The sequence below is a fragment of the Desmodus rotundus genome, chromosome 12 (genome assembly GCF_022682495.2).
Source record: "Desmodus rotundus isolate HL8 chromosome 12, HLdesRot8A.1, whole genome shotgun sequence".
In the NCBI taxonomy this organism is placed as follows: domain Eukaryota; kingdom Metazoa; phylum Chordata; class Mammalia; order Chiroptera; family Phyllostomidae; genus Desmodus; species Desmodus rotundus.
Window position 1 is genome coordinate 27009968 of NC_071398.1, and position 25217 is coordinate 27035184.

The 25217-nt window shown below is 43.9% G+C and overlaps 1 protein-coding gene across 1 annotated transcript in view; it reads left to right on the top strand.

The window, feature by feature from the left end:
• CDH13 (cadherin 13) overlaps nucleotides 1-25217 on the top strand; it is a 1057449-nt gene that overhangs the window by 788888 nt on the left and 243344 nt on the right. The window contains exon 7 of the mRNA XM_024556040.4: nucleotides 13277-13455. Within this exon, the coding sequence (XP_024411808.1) occupies nucleotides 13277-13455 (179 nt within the window). The remainder of the gene's footprint in view (nucleotides 1-13276; nucleotides 13456-25217) is intronic.

Sequence of the window (25217 nt, forward strand, 5' to 3'; positions counted from 1 at the left end):
ATTCACGGTGGAGAGAAACGGGCACACGTGAAAATGACCCCGGTTTCACACAGCACAGACCCTCAGGGATAAGCTCCCCCAGGCTGCGAGCCCCGACATCAAGGGGGCTCCCACTTAGATCTTAATCCCAGAGTGCTTAATTTCAGATTCTTGTGACCCTGATAAACCTCCTGCATCGAGTTTTATTCTTCATCAAAGATCCATTTCCCCAGACTCATAAAGCAACTCCTCCTAATTCAGTGTTATTTTATAAATACTTTCATTGCTAGCATCAATCACAGGCAGCCTACTTCCCAGCCATAAAACAACAGCTTGCAACATCACCATATTACCCAATATGTATTTACTTATCAAGTTGAAGAACACATGTTTGCAAAATCAGCAACATTACAGCTCTACTAGCAATTTGCGGGCACTTTCTTCCCATTGAAAGCAGAGCCTCGAGTCTCAGATGTGCTGTATTTCAGTACCCTGGCTCATTTGAATGTTGTTACTGCAGTAATCACCTGCCCCTCCAGCCCCTCATTGATCAAGCCTATGCCTTCAGGCAGGTTATTTACCTAACAGGTGCAGTTCTGGGGGTCATTGATCACCTGTCCTGCAGTTCAGGGGTGCAGGCCCCGCCTGTCCCTTGGGCTCCCCAGTGTGGCTCAAAGATGCCCTAGTGTGGGTCAGAACAAGGGTGTTCTATAGCCAGTTGGTAAGGAGAGGTCTTGAAAATCAATTATTCTACGTGAAAAATGAAATTTGAGATGCCATGACATGAGGTATGCTAGAGAGGAGTGAGAAGAACGGGCATCTTGGCTTACCACTGGATAACCTGGGAGATTTCACCTTCATCTGCCTCAGCTGTCCTTCCCATAAAATGCACTACCTCCCAGGGTTGTTGAGGGTTAAACGATTGCAGTGCCCCAAACCCAGTGCCTGAGGGCAGAGCCCTCAGGAAAGGTCAGTAGTATGACTACTGCCTACGTGTGTGGTCTGCCATGCGCCCTCCTGCATGCCTGCTCAGCCGCGTGCCAGCAGCAGTGATCTTGGGCTGTGTGTGGTCTGCCATGCGCCCTCCTGCATGCCTGCTCAGCCGCGTGCCAGCAGCAGCGATCTTGGGGAGGTTATTTGACTTCCCTGAGCCTCAGGTTCACCTTCTTTAAAAGTGGAAAGGACCTAATTGCCCTGGCAGGGCTATAATAAGGATTGTTCCTGGCACATGTTAGTTCCACGCGTTCATTTCCCTCTCTGTAGAATTACTGCAAAGGCCACCTCATCAGGCCCCTCGTATTTTACATGTGTGTTCAAACCAACTTCACAGTGGCAGATGTCAGTCCCCTTTACAGTGAAGAAACTGAGGCTGTGTGAGCTTGCCTACCTTGATCAGATCACACAACCAGCAAGTACAGGGTCAAGGTCCTCATTTGCCTGGCCCTGTCCATACCCAGGATTCCACTCTCCAGACCCCACACCGGATTAGCAGATTCAGAATCTCCTGGGTGAGCGGACCCTGTTTCACTTTTTGTGCTATTACATAACGCTACTCACTTAACAGTGGCAAAACTGCTGGGGGAGCCAAGAGTGCTGTGAGCATAGCAGCCAGGGCCCTACTGAGGAAAATGAAGGCCGTGCGCTGTGGCCTGATTGGCAGAAGGCAGGGCCACTGACCGAGACGTCCGAAAGTCTTGGTGTCCCTGCGCACCTCCCAGGCCTCTGGCAGGTCTGGCTCCTGGCTCTTGACCAGGACCAGCTGCATGATGTGTGGGGGCCCGGGCAGCATGAAAGTGCAGGCTCCCTTGTTCCATAATTACTAACACTGTTAAGAAGGTAACAGCCGAGCATTAAACTAAGTATGAGGTCCTTCTGAGCACAGGGCTCTGGGCAACTGCACAGGTCACAGGCCCGTGAAACTGGCCCCGTTCCTGAGCTGGCCTCAGAAGCCAGGCCTGGCCAGTAGACGGCAGGCAACAGCGACATGCCCCATTTATGAGCCTGAGTCACCGTGCGGTGTTGCAGCTTCGTGCTCCGCCCAGAGCAGGCAGGCAGTCAGGAAGCTACGCTGTCCCAGTGCCATGGCTGCAGGATGCACGGGGTCTGGACCCCCACGTCACAACTGGGAGGGAAACTGCCCTTGGAAGGGAGCCCCCCAAATGGACTAGAATCGAGGGAAAAACTAATCTAATGGGTTAAACCCATAACTGAAATTTCAGGTTGGTTTTTTATCCCAACCTAGCCTAACCTACTCCATGTTTTTAAATAGCAAAACTGCTTCACCTTTGCTCTTAAAATAGATAGAAATGATAAGGACAATAGGCCCACTGTTCAGAATTTACCTAGGAATTAATTTTTAGTGCCAGTCAGACATTAATTATTCATCTGCTTCCTAGTCCACCATCCCTATCTTAATGTGTAATAGAAATAAAAATATTCATTTTATTCATTATTCACCTTATTCATTTATTTATTCACTCATGCATTCAGCAAATGTTTCCAAAAATCTTACTACCCACAAAGCATTATCTTGGAATCTTTGAAGATTTTCACATTTTGAAAATACAAAATTTAATCAGAAGAATTAACTGATGTTAGTATTAACATATTATTAAATATTATACACAATGTTGAATTTGCGTACTCAGTGGTATTAGTATTTGAGCCATTGTGTGGGGAATAAATACAGAACAGACAAGATCTCTCTCCTCAGTGAACTTCAAATCTAGAAGAGGGAGTTCCAAAAACAGAGGCAAATTATGTTCCAGTGTGAGATTTTAAAAATGCCACTGCTTATTAGGGACACTGGTGTGAATGATTCTATGACAGGGTTTGTCAGCCTTGGCACTTGTGGGCGTTTTGGGCTGCAAAGCTCTCTGTTGTGAGGCAGTGTCTGAGCATCGCATGATGTTTAGCAGGACCCCTGGCCTCCACGCGCTAGATGCCAGCTCCACCCCACCCCAGCGGGCACAAGCAAGACACGTGTCCACACACCGCCCAGTGTTCCCTGGAGGATGAAATCACCCTAGTTGAAAACTCACTGCTCTAAGGAGAACTAGAAGTACTTTTTAAAAATCTCTTAAATTTATTAAACAAACTAACCCCCACTTGCCAGCCCCCCCACATACAGAATTTCTTTTGTTGTTTCTAGAGTTTTATGGAAAAATATTTTCATATTTGAGAATTTCAGCTACTCGTAATCCAACATGAGGATTTCTTATTACTGTGGAATAGTAGGGATAACGATTCCATTTAAAATTGCTTTTTGGAAGTGTTTTAGATCAGTTCATTTAGCACAGAGTATCCTGTTAAAGGAGCTGCACAGAAAGAAATGATAGAGAAAAAGATTAAATGGAATTTTTAATAGGTTTGAGAAAAATATTACCTTAAATTTCTGGATGAAATGAGGAAATGGGGCAGTCTAGTTCATCAGGATAAGAGGGACCCAAGTTTTAGCCATATGTTACCTTGTGTCTCAAAACCAGGTGTCTTTCCCAAAACCCGGCCTGCTGCAGCTTAATTAAACAGTAGCTCACCCGAAAAGTAGGGCAAAGGCGCTGTGAAGCGTACACGGTGAGCAGGAGCAACCGAAAGATTGAAATAATCATAAGGCAGTTCTGTTGCCACCATCTCTTCATCAGTATAAAAATAAACAACCTTTGAAAACAGATGGAGACAACCATTGCTCCACTTGTCATAACTTATTACATATTTGCCTGTCAATTTGTACTTAAAAAACCAACTAGCTCCAGGGAGGTAAAGCAAATTTGAGAGGGGAATCTATTGCATTTCAAATCGAGCCCACGGTGACTGCAGCTGCACACACATGCGCACGGCTGCGATTAGAGACCTGAGCGACCCGTCTCAGAACTGAAGCCGCTCTTATTTTTAAGAGCAGAGTTGTCTCCCTGTTTGAAGGTACTCACTCAACTCCAGTCTGTGTCAGGAGTATATACTTTGTTCCAGTTTGATTCAGTGTTTTTCAAAAAATAAAAAAATCCCTTAGGCAACTGAACTACTCGGTGGTCAACATACTGTATTTAGGGGTGATTCAGTGGGGACATCATTAGTGGCACCCAAAGCCCAACGTTTGAGAAACGGGTTGTATTTTATTCTCATCATTTTTTAATTGTACCTGCTCCTTTTTATTTTAGCCTGCCCCCTGGATATGCTCTGCTACTTGGTTCTTTAAAATGGTAACTATTACATTAAAAATAAACTTTTTTATTCATGCAATAGTTTATAGCTTGTTTGGGAAGATTAATTTACTGATACTCCTTTACTAGTTTCCTATCGCTGTATAATGAATCATACCAAAACACAGTGGCTTAAACAGCAGCCGTTTATTTGCTTGTGATTTCACGAGTCGGGATGAGTTCAGCTGGGTGGTTCTTAGGCTGGTCTGGCCTGAGGTTGCCCACATGGCTGCCTCCACTTACATGTGTGACGTTTAGTTAGGGGTGTCAGCCAGAGAGCGCTGGTTCCCAGATATGTTGCCCTCCAGCAGCACAGCCCAGATATCTTTACATGGTGACTGAGTTGCAGGAGGACAAAGTCTGACGCACAAGCATTTTCAAGCCTCTGTCTGTCTAATGTCCCCACAGTCAGTGTGGGAAGGGACAATACAGCGTGTAGTCATGAGGACGTGTGATTTGCTGGGGGCTACTAATGGGACAGACTTCCCTCCTGATAGAAAGATTGTCTCTGGATTCATGATATTGTGGGTGAGTACAAACTAATTTGAATATTTGAACATACCTGAGGGAGTGACTGGATATTTCCACTTTTGTCCAAATTAGCATCATTTATCTCTAGGCTAAAGCAACAAAATTTACTTTCTAGGGTAATGCTAAGTATATAATAAATGGTATTTATTGACTTTCTTCTGTATTTGCTTTCTGCCTTTACCAGAGATTAGTTGTGACTGCATGGAACAGCAAGCCCAAAATGACAATAGCTCAAAACGATTCCTTTTACTCTTCTGAATTTATTTGTTGCTCATGTAAAAAAAAAAAAAAACTGGAGGGGGGCATTTCAGGCTTCCCTTCAAGCTCCATGGTCATCAGAGATGCAGGGACTCAGACTCCTTTTTTTCAGCTGTACTTTCCCATTCTGTGGTTTCCATTGGAAGGGCTACCTCATGGTCCAATGTGGCTGCTGAAGCTAAAGTCATCACACTGTATTCCAGGAGGCAGGAAGTGAGGGGGTGTTACAAAAGCACATACTCCCTGGTTAGATCCCTTTGTAAGGAACCTTCCCAGGAGTCTCACACCCAATACTTCTAACTATATATCCATTGTCTAAACTTTAGTCCATGGCCACAGTAGCTGCCAGAGAAGCTGGGACATGTAGTATCTCAGTTAGTTAGCAATGTGGACAGCTAAAGTTAGGGTTACATTTGTAAGGAAGAAAAGAAAAGTGGGTACTAGATAGCAAGTCACAGTCTGGGCCACAGTCCCTTTAGCAAAGGAGGGAGGGTTCAAGTATTGGCTCAGTGGGTTACCAGCTCTGTGGTCTTCTGTCTTTCCTCATCTCTACAATGGACTTAACAACATACCTCCTGGGGCTACTCTTGGAGCCAAGAAGTTAATGCATATTTACATCATTGTGTCTCCAGCACCTCCTACTTTGCTGGGTCTGGAACCATGTAAGGAAACTTCCCTGTTGCAGAAGTGAGGTGGAAGGAAGGAGGGCAAACTGTTTAGAGTGTATATGCCATTTTTTAAGTTGTAATCTCTCACCAGAGTACACATTAACAGCATTTTAGTTCATGTCTTTGGGAAGAAGAATTGGCTCTACTAACAAAGGCAAAGTTTGCAAACTGGTGAGCCTTGGACCAAAGTCCACCATAACCTGCTTTGCTTGGCTTTCTTAGTTCCATTCAGTGATCTTTTATTTTTTAAATTTGAATTAGTCAACATGTACTCATTTTTACAGTTTATACAAAAATCCAAATTCCTATCTTTTCTTGAAAAATTGAACGGTCTTGCTCCTCCAGACTTGCATTTCAGAAGTGCAGCAATTATGCTGAGCTGAAAGGAGGTAACTGTCCCCTTAGGCAGGACATATATCCTTCCATTTGCCATCATCCCCCCAACAACTAACTGCACTGAAACCCCTTTACTCATGCAGGGTGCCTGTGTGGGCACTGGGTGGGCGTTTGAGCACTTCACTCTTGACCCAACTCCCATGACCCCATTCTGGGAATGGGGCCAGAGAGTCACACCAATGGGTCTGGGCTACTATCAAAGGAGAGGCCAAAAGTCATTGTCATCTTCATCAAAACTCACATTATTAAGAATTTTCTGGGTCTGATGCACAGCCTGACCACCATATGAAAAATGGGAGAGAACCTTTTTGCTAGTGAATAACAATCCCCAGATAATTAGAGGATACAGGGAAGTGCCTCCAAAAGGAGATGATGACAAAGCTAAATCTTCAAGGCTTTGCTTTGGGTCTGTTCCTGCTTCCCTCCTCCTCAAAGTCAGAGTAGGAGTGTTTCTCTCTGCCCTCTGAGGATTCAGATGGGGCTTTCTTCAGCAGCCTCCACAACCAGAGCAGAGAGCCAGCCTCTTTCTGCCACCCCACCTGCCAGGAGAGTGTCTTGGAGATAAGCAGAAAAACTTAAAGTGAATTATGAGTAGCAGCTTCCAATTGGACACTCCCTCAAATAAAGATAAAGCAGGTCTGAAATGCTAGTGTAGGTCAATGGGAAAAAGACATTATTTAGGACTCATTCTATGGGTGACTTCTCAGGATCGCACACCCTGCAGAATGTGACTGCCTGTGGATACCTATAAGGTTGGTTCAGTTATTTTTTGTCAACTAATTACTTGACAGTTTTCCTATTAATTCCTGTATACACAAAAACATTGATAAGGCCAGAGGAAGATGGTTCATGCATGGGTGCACTCAACCAAAGTTTCTCAGCTCGTCCAAGGGAAGAAAGGAGTTGTTTCCTCATGAAATTTTAATTAACTCCTGCTCCTATAGATCCTGAGTGTGAGTCCTAGAACTAGTCTGAGTTGAACTCTAAGTGGTTGGGTCCTATGTGATATTTTGCTTATCATCACTGCACACAGCTATGGGTCCCCCAGAACTGAGTTGCAAATTGTGGTAGTCAATACAAATAACAATAAAATGTGTATCTCTTGACTATTTACCATTGCCTAGGCATTGGACTTTTTTTGCATTAATTTTTATTTTCTAAATGGGAACAGTATCACCCCCATAGGGAAGAAAATTGGTGCTTGGGGGGAATATTAAAAAAGATTAGATATTACAATGGTTTGTGGCCCTCCAAAGTCAATAGTACATAAATAGATACATTGTATATCTATTGAGGGGAGTGGCAAGTAGGAAAGAAGTTCTTAAAAGACTCTTGGTGGGTTGATGATAAAAAAATAAAGGTTGAGAAACATTGCATTAATTCATTTAATGCCCTCAGCAGCCCGTTAAAGGAGATACTGTTTTGTAAATGAAAATGCTGTGGTTTAGTAAAATAAAGGAATTCATCCAAGGATGCCCAGCTGCCAAATGGTAAGGCCAGGATTATAAATGAGTCAGCCCACATCCTAACAGTGCCCCTAACACTGCTCCGCCTCGAATTTGCACACCTAGATCTCTCTCTTCACCATTAAGGGCTGTTAGGAGAGAACTGGGTTGTGCCCACCTGCTTGGTCAGAAAGCAACCCCAGATTGGTGTGACTGGTGGTGAATTGAATGACCGGCTACAGTCTGTGTCCTGGACCATAGTAGTTATATTCACAACAGTTCTCATGTCTGTGCTCTGATGGTCATGGCCATGAGATATGTCTATATCTGAAAACAAACAAATAAATAAATAAAACTTGGCTTGTGGGGTGACAGACTCACCTGAAATCCCCTCAGTCCTGGGCAAACTGGCTGCCTTATCATCCCACATCTGGAACTCTCAGGCTGGGCATTTGGAATCAAGTCACCCAGATCTCCCTCATCCTGAAGGATCCTCAAGAGAAATTTAGTTTCAAATTAACATCAGTCCAGCTACACAAGGCAGGGTACAAGATGCGTCTATGCCCCTCTCACCTGGCTGAGCAGGTTGAGGTACCACTAGTCTAAGGGCTTTCCCCTGCCATGGGGTAAGTAAACACACAGAGTCAGTCAGGGAAGGCAGCATCCTCAATCACATTCTGTTTTTAGTAACCTTAGAGGCCCATCTCATAGGTAATCCAATCACAGAGATCAGTGTTTGGGTGGCTTTAAAACACACACCTCCTCTCACAAGTGTGAGGTTTTATGGCGATGAGCCATTTTGTTACATCCAAAGAGCTTGCTCGGTGACATCTTCCATCTCGGCTCATATTGGTTTCTGTAGCGCGCATCTCCCTGGGAAGGTGCATTTGCCCCAGCCGTGCTCTCAGAAATCCAGTGCCAAATACAGACCTGGACATCCTTGTCTCAATATGTTATTGACTATAAGGGTATGGTTTTAAAAAAAAGAGTCTGCCACTTTCGATCATGTGAAGAAAATGTTATAGGATGAAGTCAAAGAAATTTCAAGAACAGAATAATTTCATCACTGGCAGCACTGAGCCTCCCACTTGAGGCTGGCTGACCTTTCACGGAGACTGACCACCCCTCACCTTCAGAGCCACACGCCACTTGAAGTCACAGAGGAGCGAAACTTCAAGCAGCAGCTTGCAGGCCATTACACTAGGCAGTGCTTTCCTTTAATCAGAGCAAGGGGCTCTCTGACGGAGACAAAACTACCGTAATCGGTCATCAGCCTGTCATGTTGGTGGCTGTGTCCTTCCTACCACAACAGAAAATGATGGCCCAACCTGAGACTTTCAGCTATTGACTTACAATTCTTTTCTTTTGCTTTGGAGGGGCCACTGCTAATTTATCTGGCTCTGGCTCTGGGAGCAGCAGGGTGACTATCACCTATTTTGACACTCAGGAGAATGCTGTGATGGGGAGAAGACTGAAAGCTTCTGCGTGGAGGCCCCACACCCATGCCTGTTGTAATTAGTGTCTCTCTGCCATTGGGAAGTACGCACAGGCATGACATGAGCACTGGTGCGAGGCTGCAGCGCTGATGGAAATGAACGAGCCCTTCTTAAAGCCAAGGTCAGGCGCGGCGGCCACCCATAGGCAGCTGGAATGGCTGTCCTGACGCTTACCTGATTAGCATGCCTCGGACTTGGAATTGGTGAATGACTGCTGAATCCAGTTCCAACAAGGGCCTCCAAGGGGCAAAAAAGAGCTCAGAGGAGGCAGTGAAACATGCCTGGTTGTGAAAGATGCCCAGACAGCACTGTCCTCTCTTGTTGGTAGACAAGTTATCCGTGGCTTCTGGTCAGTGTGGAATAAGACAAAGCTACAGTGAATTAAGAGAGTGCATTTCTCCTGAAACAACTTTGATAGAGGACCTACTATGTGTCAGATACTGAGCTTACAACAATGAACAAAACACAGTCTGCCCCTTCAAGAGCTCAAATTTAGGACTAGGTGGCCCATCACATACGATGCCCTTTAAATGAAGAGATTCATCAACAGAGAAGTTTGGTGCTGCAGATTCTGCCCTCTTGGAGATTTTCAACATGCGTTCACTTATTAAGGTCACTAAGAAGTCCCCCAAGAGGGAAAACCTGCTTAACTGGGGCTAAGCAAATTTCCCAAATGTCTTTCTCTGCTGAGCCCATGGAATCAGAGGTCCTTGCATACAATTTAGGAAAAGCTAGATTGGAAGGTTTATCCAGCCACTGCAGGACCTGGAAGTGTGGAAATCTTGACCTAGCCCCTGCGCAAAAGGCTGGCAAGAATAGGGGATTTGACCCATGAAATGGGCTGGGACTCGGGACAGAGCCTTGGTCCTGCAGGGGGACTAGAGTACCACAAAGAGAAGCAGTGTGGACAACTGTGTGTGTGTGTGTGTGTGTGTGTGTGTGTGTTGGTATAGAGTTGTGAACTCCATAGCAGAAAGCCAAATGTAGAAACTGGGACCGCGGGCAAAGTGAAAGCGAGAGGGTGAGGCAGCGACTGTGAGCGATGTGATGGGCACCAGGATTCACCCTGCCCTGCTGCGTCCCAGGTTCTGAGGACAATTTAATCGTGTGCTCCTTTGTCTGAGGCCGTTGCCTGCCCTGCAGATTTGACAGTCAAAGGCATCCTCCTCAGAACATTAACGCACCAGGCATCGTACCCGTTCTTTAAAATGTTATCCCATTAAATCTTTACAATAACTAAGACAAAGTGTTACTAACATCCTCATGTGATAAATGGGAAATTGAGGCTCAGGGAGGGTTGAATTAGCACAAATCTGGTCCCCGACCCTTCTTCAACACTGCAGGCCTATTCACATGACACAGGCACTGTCCAGTCCCCACAGAGGTGGGCCTCAGGCAAGTCCCTGCCAGTGTTTGCATCTGGATTAGGAGAAAGGCAGGGCTTAAAACCAAGTACATCTGCTCTCTAACAACTCATTAAAATAATAAAAAAAAACACTTCTGTGTAACCTTGGGAATAATCCAGGAGAACCTTTCATTGTATCATGTTATCAAATCTGTAAAAATAACAACCAAAAAAGACATTATCAATGAATTTCCCAGTGAAAATGGAAAATTCATCAACCAGGGAGGATTTTTTTTCTTCCTCTAAATTATTTTAATGCAAAGATGACAAGTTGAAAGCTGTGATGACTTCATTTTTATACTCTTTTGCTTGTTTGTCTCTGACTTCAATTAAAGGCAGATTAAATAGGACATGGATTCCATCAATCAAGGATTCATTAGAGACTAACAAAGTGCAGGGCACTGGGTCACACATACTTCACCGGACACTGTCTGGCATGGACTTGATGGGTCTGAGGCCTCCTTCCGTGCCTTTGGCCACCAAGACCTCACTTAGCACATCCCTGGCAGAGATTGTGCACCTCTGATTTCTGACAGAGATTTCCCTAGGAGGCCTGTTTCCTAGACCAGGAAGGCAAGCAAGTGTCACTGGTCATGTTAAGCTGGTGGACGGGGAGTGGCTGCTGGACCACCGGGCTGAAAGAGACCCTGATTTCACAGTGAGCCTAATGGAAAACACAGGGCCAGCTGGTCTGCTGATATCTTCCAAAGGCCAGGGCAAGAGAAGGGAGCAGCACACGCCAAGAATTTTCTATTCTTGCACTCCCAGGGGTGCCCAACCTTTTGGTGTCTCATTAAAAACACAAACACTGACAAAAACTGATGAGCTAAAAAAAAAAGGTTTTAAGTAAATTTACAATTTTGTGTTGGGCTGCATTCGTAGCCAGTCTGGGCCGTGGCTGGGACACCTTGACCTTGAACTTCTCCCTGTGATGGTCTCACAAAGAAACAAAGGAGGGCAAAGAAACAAGGTACAACAGAAAATGCATCTCGATGCTTCTGTCTTAATGGCATCGTTGGTGAAATTAACTGAGACTGCTTAACAAATTGATCTAGCCTGCGGGTGGTCAGAGCCTCCTTGTTCACCCGATCCATCAGACCTAATGGCTGATACCCAGGTTCCCACAGTGGGAAAAAGTAAAGTGGCTCTGACGGCTTGAGGGGCACTGCCATCAAAGTGAAAGGAGCACCGGGAGGCTGGCTGAGCTAGGTGAGTTCTGTCTCCTTTGAGCTTCAGTATTTCCTGTGTATGAATATTCCTGCTAGGAACAGCGGGTTTACAGCTTTTGTCTCCTACCAGTTAGGTGGCACTTTGTGGGCCCAGAAGTGTTCAGAATCAGAAGATGGGATTAGATAGCCATAGAAGGCCACATTGCCATGAAAAATTGTGGTTGGGCAGGTTACCCTGAGCCAAATATGATGGCTCACAATTGCCGAGACCGTCAGGAAATGTGCCTGGTTCTGCTCTAGACCATGCTTCTGTGAGTACTTAGAATTATGATCCTTTTAAATTAAATTTTAATTACAAAAGCAATATATTCTCCTTGTAAAAATAACCAAAACATTAACAGACTGTACCAAAATCGTCCCTCATCACCATACCTAACCCCAGTCCCCCCTCTCCTTTCCCAGATTTAACCACCATAACCCTTACGAAGTTCACCTTAATAGACCTTCTCTGCACTTATGCACATAAACTGTACCTGCAAAATAGATGCATAAAGCATTGTGGGATTTTCTGCGTGCAGGCAGGTTCCCAAAAGTGAAACCATGCTGTGGTTAATCTTCAACATGGCATTTTTCACTTAATACTCTGTCTTGGAGGGCCCTCCATGCTAGAACACATTAGATCTACAACCTTTTTAAACTGCTGCAAAACAGTTCTAAGTATGCGAGCGACCATCACTTCAGCCATTCCTCTGTTGTTGTACCACTAGGTTGTTCCCCAGTGTGTCCCCAGAATGGATAATCCTGCTACGGACACCCTTGTAAAAACCCCTCATGTAAGACTGTCTCAAGAGTAGATGCCCAGAGGGAGAATGCATTTGTTTTTTCTTGTTGCTGCTCGATGGTCCTTGAATGGTCCTTGAATGTTCCCCTTTGTGGAGGTTGTGTGTGAGCAAGAGTCTGTATGTGACACCCTTCTCACCCTGGACATACCAAAGAGTCCTCATGTCACTTTCGTCTTTATACTGTCTTTGTATCTAAAGTGCCTGAGACGGTGTGGCTGCCATGCGGATGGTGTGCAATTAACATTTTTTCACGTCCCTTCCTACCAGAATGTCTCTCCCATCAAGGGCCTCTTCTTCACCTTGCTCCCACCCACTCACCCCTTAGACGCCTGCCCCAGGGACCTGTTCTGGACTCCAGGTTAGATGAGGTTATTCTCTGTGTTCATTAATGCCCTCTCTCAGTGCACTGGATATGCTTTATCATTTTTACATTGTCATATGCTATCTCTCCTACTAATCTCTGACCTGCTGGACAGCACAGAATGCGCCATTCTTACCTCTGTTTCCCCAACACCTGGCCCAGGACCCCACTCACAGTAGGCGTTCAATAAGAGCTTTTTAAATGAAGGCCTTTGTCATGGAGCCACATCTTCAACAAAATGAAAGCCTGTGAAAATGAACAGCATATCAGCAGAAGGAAAAATTAAGCTGTCAATCTAAGCTGAGCAGCAAAGATTCCTTTATTTCAGGTCTTTTAACATGATGGAGTGGGGAGGGAAGGGGGAAGAAAAGCCAAAAAATAACAGAGCTGGAGAAATGCTTTCCATTTTTAATCTGGAAAGCAACTGGCATATCACTTCATTGCCATTGCCTGGGTGGGGGACAGGGGCTCCACCTGCCTGTCGCTGTCTCTGAGTGACCATCTCCTGTCCTCCTGTCCTACCTGCCTAGGGACCACGGTGATGCGGATGACAGCCTTCGATGCGGACGACCCATCCACAGATAATGCCCTCCTGCGGTATAACATCCGTCAGCAGACGCCTGACAAGCCATCTCCCAACATGTTCTACATCGATCCCGAAAAAGGAGACATTGTCACCGTCGTGTCACCCGCACTGCTGGACCGAGAGGTAAGCTGAAAGGCACACGTCTTCATGAGACTCAAACGCGGCTCCCACACGAGGGAAGATGTGGTGCTACAGTCAAGGGCGCTTTGCGTCCTGACGGTGGAACGAGATATTTACACGTGGCTGTGTGGGGAAAATCCACAAAGGGAAATGGGGTGAACCAAAAACACACACTATAAAAAGCTGTATCATCTAGAATTATTTGAGTTCATTTAAGCAGATGCTTGTGTTTCCTCAGTGGCTACTTATTGATGAGGCCCTGGTTATTGTGAACCCCTCTCCTTCCCTCTCAGCCATGAGGGAGAGGGAAGGATGAAGGAAGGAAAGCAGGGAGGGAGGAGCTTTGTCTGACAATGAGGCTCCCTGCCAGAGTCCAGCGGCTTCGACCCCTTTTTGTTCTCAAACCCCTGCTGCACACACCACTGATTTCCCCCGGAACCGCTGTCTTCCTTCAATCTCTGCTTTCTTTCCTTTAGGTTGTGTGGAACCCCACACATCTTCCAGGTCAGATGCCACGAACAGGTGACACATGGACCTCAGTCAGTCCATGCTCTTGCTCTTTGGCTATTCCCAGGGTGTTTTAGCAATTTCATGTTTGTTTCTATGTCAAAGTATTCAGATTTTATATTTCTTTTTTTTTAATGGCAACTTCTAGACTTTCTGATAGCCAGAAATTCTGGAAATTTGGGGCCCAATTTCTGCATGTGAATAATTGGTAACATCAGCTGTAACAGTTGGATGGAGCTGGTGTCGGCTGTCCCATGCAGGTGGGATATGTGACCCCTCATACATGCCCAGCTCCGCCCTTTCTCCTGGGTTCCAGGTCCCTTCTGCAGCCCACTGCAGACTACTTTGGTAGGAAAGCCTCTTGACCCTTCAAAGCAACACACCAAACCAACTTGGGGATTCTCAGCCACCCATCTGTCCATGCCCCTCTGCCCCACCTGGAATTTCTTGCTCCCAACATGGCATAACCCCACAGGCGCGGGTAGCAACCTTGACTTTCTTACAAGCACCATCTGCCCTGCAGTAACTGCCAGATTTCCCTAATTGGCTCTGTGCATATTCCTCTTGGTGCTTCTGATTAAACAAATCTTGGGGCAGAAGTGCCTTCTCCTCTCCTTGCTGTTTCCTGTGCTGTAGTTTCTCACAAGATACTGGGTTAAACATACCTCCTCTGAGAAGCCATCCTCCTCCACCTGAGTCTTCCGCAGTCATGTTCTTTCTCTAACCTCTGCCTGTGCTTACCTGTAGCCATCACGTGGCATTTCCCATCTGCCCCATTGTCATTTGTCACCTTAAAGAATATCCCCTTCCTCTTTGTCTACACCTGTGTTGTCCCATGTGGCAACCACTCATCATATGTAATTATTTAAATTTTAATTTTCAGTCATTGAAATTAAATGTAGAACAGTTCCTGTCTGACTAGCCAACTTTCAAACACTCAGTAGCCTCACATGGCTGGTAGCTACTGCGCTGGCCGGAACACAGAGCACCGCCATCATCACAGGAAGTGCTGTCGGGCAGCGCTGGCCTGGACCGTAAGTTACCTGAGAGCAGAGACTGTGATCGTGGGCACGTGTGTTTTCATGGCCTAGCGTAGTCTGAGCACTCTTTAAAACTTCTAGTTACATGGGTTTTGGCATGGAGGCCAAAGTGAATTGGAAATGACACTAAGATTTTTATACTTGAGGGAGAGGAAACAGTAGCTAGAAATAGGAAGTTATTGGAAGAGAGGGTGAGAATGAAATTTGCATTGAAACTCTTGGTTGTCACTTAGAAAATGTGGCCGTTTCTAGTTAAAAATAGGAAAGTGGGGGGGGGGACATACTGAGTCAATTTCCTTCCTTTTCTCTCCCATTCTCTTTCCACCCCTCCCTGGTAGATGGCTGCGTGACTGCCATGTCGTCAACTTTGGAGGCAGGTCATGACTTCCCAAGTCTCTCTGTACCACCTGCCCATGTGCATGTGCACACACACACACACACACACACCAGCTTGGCCAGACCCCTAATGCTCCCAAAGGTGCTTGGAAATTCTTACAAAGGAAAGATAAAATGCAGTGATTTTTTCATCTTAGTTCTCTTTTTACTGATAGAAAATGTTTTGTAAGTCTTGATTTATAAATCAGAGTGATAATATAGTGGATCGTTCAATTTTTTCAGGTTTACTTTGGTGACAGATGTGTTTCAAGCTCATTATCTTTTCATTTGGGTTTTGGTTAAGTTACAATGAGTACATAATTATGGGAATTGAATTAAGCATTTCTAGCCACATACATAAACAGCTCAAAAAACAAAAAATAAAAAAGACAAATGCAATTTAACCAAAATTGGAAAGTCAATGGAAATGAGTGAAGAGTGTCACTTTTCTGTGAGGGTTTCCAGAGTCCAGTTGCTGACCTGGGCAATCAGTGGAGGAAACGTCCGTGGACTCAGGCAAGCGCTGTCTGTTTACTCACGCTGCCTGAGCTTGTCGGCAGGCTTGCTGAAGGATGAAACGTGACTCCGAGTCACTCGTCTTTGAAGAGGCAGAACTCGCACATCAGACAGACTTCCAGTCGGGGTTTCCCACAGTCCACAATGTTTTTATCTCACTGTGCCTTTCCTGTGGTTCCTGTGCGTGTGACAGCTTCCCTCAGCAGGGCTGTGCAATTATTTTTCATTATTTCTGGAGACCTTGTAAGTATCCTGTCTTTGGTGTGGTTTTAAACATCTACTTCTGGACCCCCTGGGCAGAATATTTAACACAGATTTATGAGCCACTCCTTGTCGAGAAAATATTCTATTGGAGGAGCCCTACAGACTTTGCGTGATTCCAAGTGACATTAAGTTTAGTCACCCTGTCTTCACGCATGGTACCTCAAACAGCACAATTGGGTGTTGAATATTGGGAGTGTGAATGATAGGTTAGGGGCCCCTTTAGAGAAGGGACCCCTGAGATTGTACACGCAGGTTGCCCCCCTCCAGTCCTCAACTTGTTGGGAGTGGGGGCTCCAGAAACCCACCCCCTGGTTGACATGAACACAGTGGATGTCAGATGTAAATTTTTCATTTTGATTTCCCCTTTAGTAGCTTTCCTTTCATGAGTACTTCAGGGAGTGGCGTGCGCCATTTCTGTGCACGTGCCTACCCATGTGCCTTCCCTGCCTTTCCCGTATTTACTTTGTGATAAAGCCGGTCGGTGAGGACAGTCAAGGATACCAGTAAATGATCCTTTTTGAAATTTATTTTTCAGCTATAGCTGACATACAGTATTATATTAGTTTTGGGTGTACAACATAGTGATTAGATAATTATACACCTTATGAAGTGATCACCCAATACATCTAGTGCCCATCGACAGCATGTATTTCGTTATCACGGTGTAACTGACTACATTCTCATGCTGCACTTCACATCCCTGTATCTATAACTACAATTCTCACTTCCTAATCCCATTCACCTTTTTTGCTCATACCCCTTTCCATCTAGCGACCATCATTTCGTTCTCTGTATCTATGAGTTTGTCTCTGATTTGTTTGTTCATTTATTTTGTTTGTTAGATTCCTCACATAAGTGAAATTGTGTGGTATTTGTCTCTCTGTCTGACTTACTTCCCTCAGCATAATGCCCTCTAGGTCCATCCATGTTGTTCCAAATGGAAAGATTTTGGTTTTCATACAGCTGAGTGATATTCCATTGTGTGTGTGTGTGTGTGTGTGTGTCACACCTTCTTCATCCGTTCATCCGTTGATGCACATTTAGCTTGCTTCCATACCTTGGCTATTGTAAATAATGCTGCAGTGAGCATAGGGGTGCACATATCTTTTTTAAATTAGTGTTTTAGATTTATTTGGTTAGATACCCAGAAGTGGAATTTCTGGGTCACATGGTAATCCCATCAAAATTTAATTTTGGAGGTAACTCACACTGTTTTTTATCATGGCAATATGTTACCATTTTGATGGTTGCCCTTTCTTCTTCCTACCCTCCCTCCCCAGGTTGTCCCACATGGGGCCAGCTGCAGTAGGTGCCCTCACTGATCTGGTCCTCTGCACACTTCAGGAGGAAAGGGATTTTATCCAGCTTCTTCTCTGATGTATTCCCAGTCCTTAGCACACGGGATATACTCAAAAACTATTTTATTGAGGGCTGGAAAGAGGGGTGTGAGGGAGTGACAGTGGCAGGCAGCATGACACCTCTGTGTGCACAGGCCGCCGTCTGGCAGGGCAGCAAGGGTCCAGATCAGCTGACGCTGCTTCTCTGTTCATTTCCTGGTATGTTTGGGGTAGTGCATCCTCCAGACCCAGAGTGCACGAGGGAGCAAGGGCGCCCATCCCTCACCCTTTCTGGGCAATGTGAAGGTGCTAGAAGGCAGCTCACCCACTCTCTCTACCTCCTCAGGACACATTACTAACCCCTCCTCTCCCTCCTGACCGTGATTATCAGCTGACGGGGCTGCCCATTTGACAGGGCACCTCTGCCCAGCAGATGCCATCCAGTGAGCGGGCTGAGAAGACAGTTCTTAAGATGCTCCTTCTCCACTGAGCTGTGGCCTTGGGGAAGAACACCAAGACTATGTGGAAAATGATATGGACAGTAAGAGTAACAGTGCTCAGTTCCAGCTTCCCACCATGCTCAAAGCTGGTCTATACTGCCCGCTTCCCCCCAAACCGGTGCATTTAGGGGCACCATGATTCGGGAGTCCTCTGGTCTCCCGCTTTGAACAGTGGACTGCCTAGGGATCTATCGCCTGAAAAAAGGGGCTCAGAGGAACAGGAGGTGGTCTTTGTATTTGAGAAGGATTGGCCTTTGGGAAGAGAAGGTGGATTTGTTCTGATTGGTCCCCAAGTGGTGGAATCGACCAACTGGGACAGCGGTCCTCACACTTGGCTGAGGAGCTTTAGAGATTCCAAGCTCCAGACAAGGCCCAGGTACATAAAATCGGAGCCTTAGCTGGGCAGAGCACAGACACCAGTAGTTTAAAAAAACAGCTGATTCAAATGGTAGTAAATAGAAGAATGCCCTTTGGAGACCATGTTTCAATGTACTGAAGACTTAGGAGGTGAGGTCTGGGGTCAGAATCCTGGCCACATCATTTATTTGGTTTTTACCTACGTGAGTATATTAGTTTCCTAGGACTTCTATAACAAAGTACTTCAAACCAGGTGGCTTAAAACAAGAAAAATGCATCCTCACAGCTCTGAAGGTCAGTCTGAAGTCAAGGGGCTGAAGGCTCTGGGTGGCGGGGATCCTTCCTTGCTTCTTCCAGCTTCTAGTGTTTGCCAGCAATCCTTGACATTACTTGGCTTGTAGATTCATAGTCCAGGCTCTGCCTCCACCTTCACATGGCCTTCTTCCTACTCTGTGTCTTCACGATGTCGTCCCTCTGTGCATGTCTGTGTCATCTTATAAGAAAGCAGTCATATTAGATTGGGACTCATTTTTTTTTAATTTTTTTATTGTTATTCAATTATAATTGTCTGCATTTTCTCCCCATCCCTCCACCCCACCCCAGCCAATCCCATCTCCCTCCCCCACCTCCACCCTCCCCCTTGATTTTGTCCATGTGTCCTTTACAGTAGCTACTGTAGACCCCTCTCCCCACTATCCCCTCCCCACTCCCCTCTCGCTATTGTTACATCATTCTTAATTTAAATGTCTCTGGTTATATTTTGTTTGCTTTTTTTCTTTTGTTGATTATGTTCCAGTTAAAGGTGAGATCATATGGTATTTGTCCCTCACCGCCTGGCTTATTTCACTTAGCATAATGCTCTCCAGTTCCATCCATGCCATTGCAAAGGGTATAAGCTCCTTCTTTCTTTCTGCTGCATAGAATTCCATTATGGAATTTCCTCAGAAAACTAAAAATGGAACTGCCCGTTGACCCAGCAATTCCGCTGCTGGGATTATACTCTAAGAACCCTGAAACACCAATCCAAAAGAACCTGTGCACCCCAATGTTCATAGCAGCACAATTTACAATAGATTGGAACTCATTCTAATGGCTTCATCTTTACTTGATTACATCTGCAAAGACTCTGTTTCCAATGTCACATTCACAGATTTTGGGGGCTAGGACTTTGTATCTTTGGGAGAACATAATCCAACCCATAACAGTTAGTTATTTGACTTCTGTATGCCTTATTTATTCATCTATAAAATGGAATAACAGCACCTACCTCAAATGAATTGTTGGTGAGGATCGGATCTGTCAAAATATGTAAAGCACATTGTCTATAATATAATAGTTTTTAATATATTTTATTGATTATGCTATTATAGTTATCCCATTTCCCCCCTTTATTACCCTCTGCCCTTCACCCCCCCTCACCCACATTACCCGCCTTAGTTCATGTCCATGGATCATACATGTAAGTTATTTGTCTCAATAATTCTAAATAATGTGAACTGTTGTAGTTATCTTTATTTGGTATAGTAGTAAAATGTAAGTGTGGGTAATGAGTTGCCCATTGTGGGATGTATTCAAACATAGACTGCCTTTGGTAGGATGACACAGAACATATTCAGTTAACCAGTAAAGATCATGTCCATAATGTCTTTTCCAATCATGAGACTGTAGTTATTAAAAACACTTATTGAATAGTTTTGATGGGCAATTCACTCTGCAGGATGCTGCCTGGGAGTGTCAGTTCCCCACTGGGCCAGTGTTGTGACCTTGGGCAAGTCATTTAACCTCTATAAGCCCATTTCCTCATCAGTAATGACTGTGACAATGACATCTGCACTACCAACTGTAGAGTCATGAGAGCAGCTGTAGTGACCACTTATAGCCCTCGTCTTATCATCAGCTCAGTGTTAATAGATATCCAGTTTCACTTGGAAACATGGTGCATTTTCCATTACAAGCTCTTCCGTTTACATTTTCTGAAACCATACCAGAATGCACACCTCTCGAAGAAAGAGATCTGGGATCTCTGTTCCATCTCTGTATTTGTAGTGTCAAATTTAGTGCTGGGTAAATAATAGGCATTCAGTAATGATTTGTTAGATGGATGGGGGAAGGAAAGAAAGAATGGGGGGGGGGCAGGGAGGAAGGAAGGAAGAAGGAAGGAAGAATGAATGATCTGCATTCCTTCAGTTGTATACTTATGAGTAAATATCTAAAAGATTATCTGAGAACTTGCTGCAAGACCCACGTTCTAGCAAGGGTATGTAAACAGAGGAAATGATTTTATTTTAGTTGAGAACTCAGTCATGCCCTTGTGTAATCATCCAGTAATCTACACTTAGGTTACTTCGCCTTATACCTACCTGTGTCAGGAACTGTGCTAGGCTCTAAAAACTACCGTAGAATAGGACATGCATGGGGATCTGTGTATCTTGCTTAAGTGTTTGGAGAAAATAAGAGCCATATATCCTACTAAACAAAATTGGGTTCATCTGGGTCACTGTTTGACTCTTTTCTGTCACCATACTCAGCCCCTCATTTTGACAGCTCTGTTTATGTTTTTAAACTATGTCTGTCCTCACTACAAAATAAAATCAGATAAAGGTCCCCATGTTTGATAAATAGTTTATTTAGTCGATCATCTTGGCCACTAGACTGAAATTTATCAGCTGAAAACTTTTTGAACCTAGCCACAATTTGCAAATACTCGGAGTAACTAATGGTCAGTTCTGGGGGTTTTGTTTGTTTGTTTGTTTTTTGCAAATGGAAACAGTTTCTAAATGAGGCCCTTAAAATTCCATCCGAACACTTGAACTGTGGAAGTATCATTAGTCTTTTTAAGGAGTTTGAGCTGAGCACTTTGCTATCTTTGTTTGCATTCACCTTTATTTTAGTATGTGTTATCCTCCAGATAATCTAAGGAATAGCCTACCCATAAAAATGTACATACAAATAAAAGATATTAGGACTGTGAGTGTAATTTATTTTCTATTTTCAGCTGGTAAAGGATTTTTCTGAAAGTTTATAATGCCCTCAATTTCTAGGCCAGACGTGAAAATGGAGAGAATTTCCTTCCTTCTTTCCATGGTAAGTGTCACATAAGGACTTATTTTTAGATTTATGTGCATTTAGATTCAGGAGTCCTTGAGTATGTCAGAAAAGAGAATTGGGGAATGTTAGGGAGAACATCTCAGGCAAAATAATGAATGAAACTGGAGGTGCAACTGCAAGTTGAAAGAATATGTGTTTGGTCAAGATTTAAGTTAAAATATTGTCACATAGGGTGCATCTCCAGAAACATACTAAAAAGATCTATGAAAATGATGATATCAAGTCAAGCTGCCTGAAAATAAAATAATAGTAATAAGGCAGCAATTTTCAACCTTTTTCATCTCATGACACACAGAAACTAATTACTAAAATTCTGCAGCACACAAAAATTGTATTTTTTGCCAATCTGACAAAAAATAGGTATAATTTTCATTCATTCACACTGGACAACTATTGTCGGGTTGGCTGTTGTCATGTTTTTATTTGACAGTCTAAAGGAAAGTGCCCCTGACTAAATAATCAAGTATTGCGTGTTTTAAAAATTCTTGCAGTACTGTGGCCAGTGTGGTTCAGTTGGTTGGGCATCATCCCACAAACCAGAAAGTCATGGGTTCAATTCCTAGTCAGGGCACATGCCTAGGTTGTGGGTTTGGTCCCCAGTCAGGGTGAATGTGAAAGGCAACCAATTGATGTTTCTCTCTCACATTGATGTTTCTATCCTTCTCTTTCACCCACTCTTCCCCTCTCTCTAAAATCAATCAGCATATTCTCAGATGATAACTAAAAAATTCTCATGACACACTCATTGAAAATTGCTATAGGCCCTGGCTGGTAGCTTAGTTGGTTAAAATGTCGTCTCTATATGCCTCTATATGCCAAGTTTGTAGGTTCAATCCTCGGTCATGGCACATACAAGAATCAATCAATGAATATATACATAAGTGGAACAACAAATCAATGTCTCTCCCCCCTCAAATTAATAAATAAATTTTTTAATTACTGTAATAAAGACTAGTATTTCTCCCATGCCTTGAATGAAATCTAGAAGTAATCATACTCTCAGGAAAATAAATGTTTTCAGTTGCTCTGATCTAATGCTTACTTTTCTCATTATCATCATGTTTAAAACATTGTCAGTAATTACATACAATTCAATCATACTGTCAAGAATATTATCTTCCTTTGTTTTGGTGAGTGGGACTAGAATTATTTAGACAGGAGCATCCTCACCATTTCTGCGAGGTATTTACTCACAAATATTTTTGTTGGTATAATTTCCTCCAGTTTTTATATCACTTCCTGCTGAGAAAATAGAGGGGGGGAGCAGATGTAAATAAATTTTTATTATTTTTAGAATAATGCATTATGCTTGCAAATGAAACCCAGATGGTGAACCCCTGTGTGAATCGCACTTGCTCTGTTGCGCCAGCAGATAAAATGGATGGGACATTCCTCAGGAAGGATGCTCAGCCCTGGGTCTGAAATCCAGTTGCAAGCCTGCCAGCCTCCTGCTGATAGCAGTGGGGTGAGAGATGGGGAGATCAGGGCCTTACTTTGTAGCATCCTTCACTTCTCCATTCTGGATAAATTCTAGCAGGAGATCTGGAAGAGTCTCAGAGCTGTGTTGGTGACTATAACTGTCTCCCCCACAGCTCCAAGGTTGGCCTGCCAACCCATGAAAATCAGGGCTGTGTCTGGTCACCCAGTATGACCTCAACTTAGCTGAAACCTGGTCTGACATTCATGGGCCAAGGGCATGTATGCTGACTTTAGACAATGAATTGAGAGCTACCTCCACCTCTTCACAAATGTAAGAAGTTGGGCAGCTCACTTAAACTCTCTAAGCCTCGTTTTCTTCATCTGCTACAATAAGGATCATCACACTCCCTATCTCATAGACTTATCAGGAAGATTAAATAAGATCTGTCATACTTGTAAATATTAGTTAATATTAGTTATTTTCATGATGGACAATAAGGTTGAAGAAGAAGTGTTCAGGAAGTACATTCATGCTCTGCCCACACAGCAGAGAATCAGGCAGGTTCTTGGTGTTCAATGAAACCGAGGTAATCTAGCTGCCAAAATTCAGGGACAAACATTGACACACATGCATTGAGCACCTGCCAGTGTTGGCTTTATCCAGGGCACAGTGCAGGACATCAGGGATGCAAAGATCAAGCCTCCTGGTAAGGAAGTAAAGCAGACTTATCGATAGCAAACACACACAAGTATGTGCTGTTTGAACAAACAGCACATATTTGATAGAGGAATGGAAACTTGCATTGAAGAAGTTGAAGGAAGGGCATTGCCGAGAAAGGAACGGCATGAGCAAAGACATGGCACATTCATACGTTACTAGAAGAAAGATGGGAATTGAGGGAATTATGGAGGCAGATACCAAAAAGGGCAGGGAGTTGATACGAGATTGCAAAGGGCTTCAGATGTCATCCTACAGGTTATAGGTATATCCTACCATAAATGCAACACCACCCACCATATTTAACATTCAACACAGCTCTGTTAAACACACTGCCCTCAGAGCTGAGACTTGGAGGGAAAGCTGGTACGTGAAAGGAGAGGTCAGCGGTAAAGCAAAGTCATCGTCGGGTGGCAGATGAGAGTGCTGGGTGAATGATGAGTTTTGATCCACAGACATTTCTAGCCTTCTCAAGAAGAGATGAGGAGTTACCACTTGAACCTAAATTCCCCAAGTTGTTGGTTAGATTAATAGACAACAGCCTAGTCTGTATCTTTTGTTTTTGTGCATCTTAAAGTATATAATCAGCAGTTACTTGGCACGTGTTGAATCAAGAGATACAGCTTTGTCATTAAGAGAGATCATCCTTCTGGATTTAACAAATGTTTAATTTACTCAGCTTTTTCTTTTTTTTCTTTCCCTTTTTTTGTTTTTACATGGCAAAAATAACTTAAAATAAGGGTGACAAAGAATTTAGAGTACTTCTATTTTTCATCACTTTAAATCTCTCCATCTTATGTGAAGTACCCAACTAAAACTAAAGAAGATTTTTCTTTTTCAAAAAAATTTCTTTAGAGAGAAACTTATTTCCCTTTATCAGCCAAGAACTATGATTAGCATGTTAAGGCATGTTTTACTTCACTGACAGATTTTCCAGTTACTGTGCCAAAACAATGTTGTTCTCAATCCCATCCCTATGAAGTCCTGGTTGGAGAGATACCTCTAATTTAGAAAGACCATCTAGTTCAGTTTTGACTTTGTACGGGTGGAGAAAATTGGGAAAAGCTTTGCTTCCCCATGTTAAGAACAACCATCATTTAAGAAAAGTAGGTTGAGAGTCTTTGGAAAGGGGCTATTTCAAACTTACCTTTAATATGCTTGGCTTCCTTCCAGGACCAGGTTCATTACAACAGCTGGGGGCTGTAAAATGCATTGTAAAGCATTTTAAGGGAAGATGACCAGAAGCTAGAACACTAAGATTAAGGCAAGCCAGTAATAGACCATTTCAAGACATGATGATATCTTAAAATGCCTCAGATCCATATTTCTTTCAGTTTTGTTTCAAGGGGGTATCTCGTTTACTGTGCTTTTGTATAGGATGAAAGCTTGTTGATAATGGGACTTGGTGTTCTAAAGGCACAACCAGCTTCATTGGATAAATGGCACTATGACATCACGTCCAACAGTGAAAGGACTTCCAATAGATGTAGCATCATCTATTGGATTAGAGGAAAGCATGCTTTTTCCCTAAGGACCAGATGGTAAATGTTTTAGGTCAGGGGTGTCAAACTCATTTTCACCGGGGGCCACATCAGCCTTGCAGTTGCCTTCAAAGGGCTGAATG